Source organism: Melampsora larici-populina (assembly GCF_000204055.1).
Source record: "Melampsora larici-populina 98AG31 unplaced genomic scaffold MELLAscaffold_23, whole genome shotgun sequence".
Lineage (NCBI taxonomy): Eukaryota > Fungi > Basidiomycota > Pucciniomycetes > Pucciniales > Melampsoraceae > Melampsora > Melampsora laricis-populina.
In genome coordinates, this window is record NW_006768787.1 from 781,748 (window position 1) to 789,097 (window position 7,350).

The 7,350-nt window shown below is 41.9% G+C and overlaps 2 protein-coding genes across 2 annotated transcripts; one reads left to right on the forward strand and one right to left on the reverse strand.

The window, feature by feature from the left end:
- Window positions 1-607: 607 nt before the first annotated feature.
- On the reverse strand, window positions 608-1,754 carry MELLADRAFT_87866 (uncharacterized protein; the record flags this gene model as incomplete). Its single annotated transcript, XM_007411111.1, has 4 exons — window positions 608-1,155; window positions 1,225-1,320; window positions 1,392-1,443; window positions 1,506-1,754. 4 exons carry the CDS (start codon window positions 1,752-1,754, stop codon window positions 608-610), a joined length of 945 nt encoding a protein of 314 aa, XP_007411173.1.
- An 823-nt stretch (window positions 1,755-2,577) lies between these two features.
- Window positions 2,578-3,045, forward strand: MELLADRAFT_64002 (uncharacterized protein; the record flags this gene model as incomplete). The annotated part of the gene is made up of 1 exon (XM_007411030.1): window positions 2,578-3,045. The coding sequence occupies one exon, from the start codon at window positions 2,578-2,580 to the stop codon at window positions 3,043-3,045; it is 468 nt and encodes a 155-aa protein (XP_007411092.1).
- Between the last annotated feature and the right edge of the window lie 4,305 nt (window positions 3,046-7,350).

Below are 7,350 nucleotides of genomic sequence, written 5' to 3' on the forward strand. Positions count from 1 at the left end.
TCGAACCTGCGTACTAAACTAGTCTAGACACCGCAGGTTACGAGGTTCTAAGTATATCCCACTTTTGACTTCATTTTTAGGCAGCACAGGTCCGAATAATGAAGTATGACCATCTACGTACCAGACATCGTAGGTCTGAATATTTTTAAGTAATCAATCTCATCCTACTTCAAAATCATAGCAGTTTGATGGGCAAACACAGAGAAAATATGCAGTCATAGAATAACACTGTTTTCCTGATTAACATATCTTCAGTGAATCCAAATCTGTGCTGATATTATATTGGGTATTCTCAATATGTTCGACTACCTCTCCCTTTGTGGTCTTTGATGACATTTCTCAAATTTCACAACATACTTATCGGGGAGTAGCATAGAAAAGGCCGAGACATGAAGTACAAAGGCAAGGTACTAGTGGTTTGGAGGCGAAATAGAATAAGCGCACATGGGGTGGAGATTTGCAACACACACCTCCATGAAAATCTCCGATTCAAAAAGAAACCAGAGAAAAAGATCACAAAGCCGCACATTTCAAAATGAAATCAGAAAGACAATTATTTGAAAATGGAAGTACCAATGAGTTTCAAGATACCAAAAGTACATATAGTTCATTGGCCTTCAAGAGGTTTGACGATAAGCTTGACTTCTCCCTTGTAAGCTTTGAACTTATCCCGCATATCATTCCAAATACCTAAAAAGCCTGTAAAATTATCACCCTTTGGGATCAATCCGGCAATATCCTTGGTTTTTTTAGCTATAAACTTCTCCATATCGTTGGCTTGCGTTTTCAATTTCTCTATGATAAACTTTCCATCAAATGGGCTTGGAATTACTTCACCCCAGATATCAGAGGTTGCATCAGAACTCTTGCCTTCCTCTAAGTTCCAGTTCGCCTCTTCCCCAGTTAGTTGAGCAGCGTTCTCCTCTAGAAACAACTTGCCTCGAGACTGATCTTTCCATTGCTCACCAGCCGACGCCTGTGTTCTAATGACTATTTTCTTCACTGGTGATCGTAGATTGCCTTCTTCGGACAAAAATTCATCTTCCCTCCCCCGCTTCCTTGGTACCTCTCTGGTGCCATGAGATTCATTGGTGAGACCCCAATCCACCCCGGCATGTTTGACGATGGACTGCCATTTTTTGATGCGTGCGGCAACTGACAGTGGTATTTTAGTTCCAAGATATAGCGTATCCATACCAAATCTATGACTAAAGGATAGCGTACCATGGGTATTACCTTGCCCAGTTTCCAGTGGACCCTCCGCTCTCGCCGCCCCGTGTTCTTGAGGATCAATTTGAAATAGAGAGGCCATTTCCATACCTGAAACATCTATCGAAGATATAATTAATTCCAACAAGTCTGAACCAAAACAAAGAAGTAAGAGTACCTACCAGCTCTTCGAATATTCTGAGCAACTGGTCGTTCTGGGGGGGGCTTGATGGTCTTCGAAATGTCGGCTTGAATTTTCGAAGTGTTGAATGAGATATTCGTGCATCACATCTCACGTTGGCCACCCTGCCTCTGTCACATTTCCTGGATTTTCCACTTGCAGTGACACATAGTCGAACACTCTTAGCATTTCTCCGCCTTGAACACGGTTGGGAATAGTCATACCCTTCCTTGTATTCATCCATTCCCGAGAAAGCCGTGGCCCCCAAAGGTTCTTCTCGAACGTAACGCGGTTGCTCTTCTTGACTAGTTATGAAATCCGGGACGGATGGAAAGGGGGAATCATGGGAAAACGAGTGACTCATGACTGAGGGTTGGGTATGAGGGTAAATTGATGTGACGAGGAGTAAGCAGCAGATCAGCTCAAAGGTTTTCAAATTCATTCGAAGGAAAAAAGGACTGCAAGGTAGAGTTAAATGAGACGGACAAAGCAGCTTTTACACTTTGATTGTTGCGTGATCTCATACATAAGTTCTACGAAGTTCGCAGATGACTAAAGAACCAAACAATGAAGATCGTGTTGACACCTTTTTAAAACCTAGAAGACAAGTGTAAAACTATGCCCGTAGTGGAGTGTGATTCCTGTTCAGTGGACAGCTACGCTATAAAGCACGTCGAGACACCATGATACTATCAAACCATTGGCTTTGCTGCTTGACAAGAGACTTTTACATATATTGGTCCTTTAGTTGCCTCTAGAAAGGCCTATGCAAGTGACATACCAGCATCATAAGCACCACGTAACGAGTCCCACCAATAACAAAAATTCTAACATCTTCGATGATGATCATGGAAGATTGACATGTATGTCTGCCCCACTGGTGTTGTCCCTTTCAGAGTTGAATCAGCTCTTTATTCTCTCTGAAATGAAATATAGAGCCCTTTGAAAGACTGGACTCAAATGAATTACAAAGCCCATGAAAAGGCTGATCAAAATTTCGAGATCATCCTAACCTGTTCGAACAGCGTGACGTCCTCACTTGAGCCCAAGGTCATCTCTTGGTTATTGAGATCTTTAATTGGTCAGGGATCCAACATCATTCAACGTTTATCTCCAACTTTTGTCCCAATGACTGACGCTTTTTCACAACATCAGTCTGCATAATGATACCAGCTTTCAGTGACCACATGCACCACGCCCTCATTCCGGAGCTGCGGGCCCTGGCGTTCCATGACCGAGTACCAACTTCACCAGCGGTACAAGTCAATACACCTCAGCGCACCGGTCGTTTTAGGATTTATGTCCAAGGAGCCCTAGAACAAGGATTCTACCATAATATTGAGGATGGAATCAGTCAGCATTTAGAAACTTACAGATTCCTCAACACCCTCGAGCTTGAAGCAATATCCGACACAATCAACACTCTAGAAGACGAGATTCATGACATCGGTGTCACCCTCAGCGAGTCTCAAGATGCAATTGCATACGTTCCAATGTTGTTGCGTTCACGTGACCCAGAAGTTGTTCCCCACCACCAGCTTTACAAAAGACAGCTCAAAATTTCGCGTAAAAAATATAAACGATTTATGCGTACACTTGACCGTTATCATAAGGAAATTGCAAATCTTAGGGCAATTCATTCCCAGGAGAGGTGAGTAGCTAAACAAAAAATACATGTGTACACTTTTTATCTAGGGTGATGATGCTGACTTGATACACGTTCTCCCTCTTTTTACTGCATCAAAACCAGCAAACGCACCTGTGATTTTGAGGATTCTGAAGCTGGATTGGGCTCTACAACCGAATCAACTTGACTGAGAAATTATTTGATCTTGATGACTTTAGTTGATTTGAGTTGAAAAACCCCAAGCACTAGGAGGGGACTTATTAAGTTCGACTAGATCTACACACTCTTTTATGTTTGGATTGAGATCACCAGCGTCTCAGCCAATTGATGGTCTATAAATTGGGCTTGAACAAATGTGTAGAATCCTCAGAGGGAATAGAAGGCTCGAATTTTCTTTATCATCAAATCTCCACATATTTGCTTTGTTTGTCCACCAAATCTCATTTCGAACCCATTACACCTTACAGAAGAGCACCACCACGCCAAGCTTTGAATAAGATGATTGTTCATTATCTTGTAACATGCAACACAAGACAAACAGACAAAGAGAAAAAGATAAGGAACTAATGAAAACTATTACTTAGTACTTGATGTATTTGATACGTAATTTGATGACCATCTAACAATCTTGAAGGTTCGCCAAATGAACTTCTGGGTTATACTTTTGATCCTCGAACAAATGTGCATTTCAATACTCTGAAAGGCGCAGCTTTACCCAGATATCAACGTGCAAGGCAAAAAATCTGGTAGATGCGCGTATATACTAAGTCAGACTGAGTCATCCAAACACACAACAAATATTACTATTGTATCTTCGTACATGCCTCAGGGAGAATCTGCAAAGTTTATGAGGTGACTTAGGAATAACATGGAAATCTGATTATTACATGCGAGTAAGCTATGAACAAGGTTCGAGATGCTTACGTGTTGAAGTTCCCTGCTTAGCATTGTCGTTGGCTGCCTCATTTACCTCACACATAAAGTCAAGTCTGGGTCTTTGTTCCCCTCAACAATTTCAATTGTCTCAATTTCACCGTCACCGTTTCGTTTCTTACCTTTCCTCTTCAAAATCTAAAATTCTTCTCAATTCTTCAGTTCGTAACTCCTTGTTCGAACTTCGAAATTACTACGTTTTTTTCCGTTGCTTCTAAATCCAACAACCAATTTTTTTTCGCCTCTTTCATTTCAAATGAGTTCTTCATTGTCACAAGAAAGCAATATAGAGATCATACCACTGGTACCGGACACTGTCATCCACATCAAACCTAGATCTCCTCAATCTGTTCGATGCAAGACCGAGCTCAACGAAGCATTGAAAGGGAAAGAAGATTACACGAAGGTACATTTGTATGCCAAGCCGTGTTCCAGATGCGTCAGGACTACTCGAATCTGTGTGACCATCCCCAGCAAATCCCTCAAGTGACGAGACTGCAAGGCCTTGAAGGTAGTTTGTGACGTCAATGGAGAGGAGTCTACCCAATTCATGTGGATGCAAAAAAAAGATGGAAAGCTCTATCCGGATTCGAAATTCGATTAAGATCACCAAACTTTGGCTTCGAGCACTTGTCTTCCTGAGGATCTCTCCCTGTTGGCGCCGGAGGATGAAGCTAGGGTTGATGATTGGTCAACAATGACACAAGGTAGGTTACCATCCTTCGATTGTGTTTTCTTGGAGATGCGTGTTCGGGAGAAACATGATGAGCTAATTGATGTTTCTTCTTAGATCTCGAATTGCTCGCTGCCACTGCACGACAAGATTTCGGCGTGGAAAAACCTTTGAGTCGAAGCCCGGGGTCAAGAATCATACAGGATGATCTCAGAGCCGGCGCATACCTTCAAGATGTGATGGGATGGCAGCGAAGCCTTCAGGCACCACCCTTCCAACCACCACCTGGTTGGGATCCCAACCCAAACAAACCATCACCTCCTAACCCAAGCGAACCACCACCCTTCCAGCCACGACCTTCGAACGCAAGCCCAGGTCCATTGAAAAAGAGACATGTGGAGGATTCCGCTAGCTCTGAAGAAGATTATCAACCAAAAAGAAGGATCAGAATCAAACTTCGTAGTCCCGTATCAGAGGAGGACGACCAACCCTCACCCCCTGCACCTCATCGCATGCCTCATGCCTCCCATCTCCGATCATCTCAACACACATCCTTGGATCCTCCTCGATCCCTGCCTACGCCTTGGATTCGACCCGCTCACGCTGCTCCGGTAGACCGCCTTTCAAACCTCAGAACAACTTGACGCGCGTCTGCTGCTCCGACACCCTACCTTTCAAACCTAGAAACGGCTTGACGCGCGTCCGCTGCTCCCGAACCTACCCTTTCGAACTCAGGGACTGCTCAACACGCTTCCGCTGCTCCTGCACCCTCCATTTCAAACTCAGGGACTGCTCGACGTGCTTACCGGGCTCCTGCACCCCCTCTTCCGAACTTAGGGACATCTCGAATCGCTTCCCCGGCCCCTCCAACCTCTGTTTTGCCTCAAACCTCACAAATCCCACTATTCCGATCTTCACCAATGGAAGAGGGGGGACAAAGCGATGAACAAGTCCAACTTCCTCATGACAACTCGAGACAATGCGACCAACAAGTCCAATCTGAAGAGAGACACGCCGCAGAACATGGACAACGTGTAAAGGATGATACAAGATTAAACAAGCCAGAGCATGAACTCTCTCTCAAACCTGAATTTTTACAGGGTTTACAAAACAAAAAGACTGGGAGCGACCAGGGTGAGGATCAAGACTCAGATGATAGCTCTATAGACTGGGGTGAAGCCAAGCCCAACACGTTTGATGGTCAGTTGGTGGGGGAGCAGATGAAGAAGAATGTAAAAGATATGATGAAGTTCATGGCAGGTAAAATGGTGGATATTGCTGCTTTTATCCCAGCTGGTAATAATTTCAATAATTTCATGACTATACGTAGGGAGATTCAAGATAAGTGGAAGAAATATAAGGAAGATGTGAATGAGGCCCTCAAGCCTTTACAAAACCTATAGATTGGATTTTCAATTTACTTCTTGTTTTCAAAAAAATACTCCTTAACTTTTTTCGAAATATCTACTAACTTGATTTCAAAAACGACTTGTTTTCCAAAAAAATATCTACCAACTTGTTTTCAAAAAATGACTTGTTGTTCAAAAAAAAATTATTTACTTGTTTTCAAAAAGTCTACTGACTTGATTTCAAAAAAGACTTATTTTCGAAAAAAAAATTACTTGTTTTCAAAAAGAAATTCTACTTGTTTACAAAAAAATCTAATTACCTGTTTTTTAAAAATTGTTAGCGGTGTTGGTGTCATCTTTGCGTTTTGAATTTTATCAAATATCGAAATCAAATCCCTCAACACTGTCCAAGGTATTTTTTTGTGCTTCTTGTCATTTGTTTCCTCGTACCATCAGGTACTTTTTGGTCTCACTTTTTCAATGAGTAAATCTACTTATCTTCAAGAAAGAAATTCTAATTGTTTGCAAAAATAGTCTAATTACTTGTTTTTAAAAAAATGTTGGTGGTTCGTCTATTGGTGTCGTATTTGTGTTTTTTATCCTGTCGAATTTCAAAATCCAAGGTTTTTTGTGCTTCTTATGATTTGTCTTCTCGTACCATCAGGTACTTTTTTTGTCTCACTCGCGCCACCACATTAGAATTTCTCAGGCTCTTTAACACAAGCAAGCTTTAAAATGACTGTGAGAACGCAGAATGACAAGTTTGTTTGTCCCCTTGTCAAAATTTTGCGGAGCATAACTTATTTCAAACTTCAAAATTTTGATGTTCGAACTTGAAGTTGAACCTCGAAGTTCGAAGTTTGAAGTTCAAAGCTCAAGTGCAAGTTCAAACTTCGAGTCCATTCTGGTAGTTCAAAGTTTGGAGCTTTGGTTTTTATAGTGTAGGTATGAGGGACGCAATGAGTGCACGAGAGTCCATTTACCGCACTGCTATGACAAACTCGCCAGCGGAGGATTTGCTACCTCAAATTTATTCACAGACCATGTGAATGATCAAAGGAAATCCTTACGCAAGAGTCCTAGAACTAGGCACCACATATTTCCTGAGGTCGCGAATTTAGAAGGCAATATTTGGAGAACACAAATCCTTTCAATAGGTGTCTTTTCCCCCGACCATCTCCTCAGTACTGATTTCACAAAGACTCCCTTTCCTCTATTCACCATTCTTTTCTAATTCTGAAGACTCTCAGTCTTTGTAAACTCGGACTTATTTTTTGATTTTTTTAAATCTAATTTTATAAGTGGTTAAATACCGTCCAAAAGAGATTCTAGTGTTCGAGAATAGCACCGAATTAAAAGAGAGAGTGCAAAGACAACA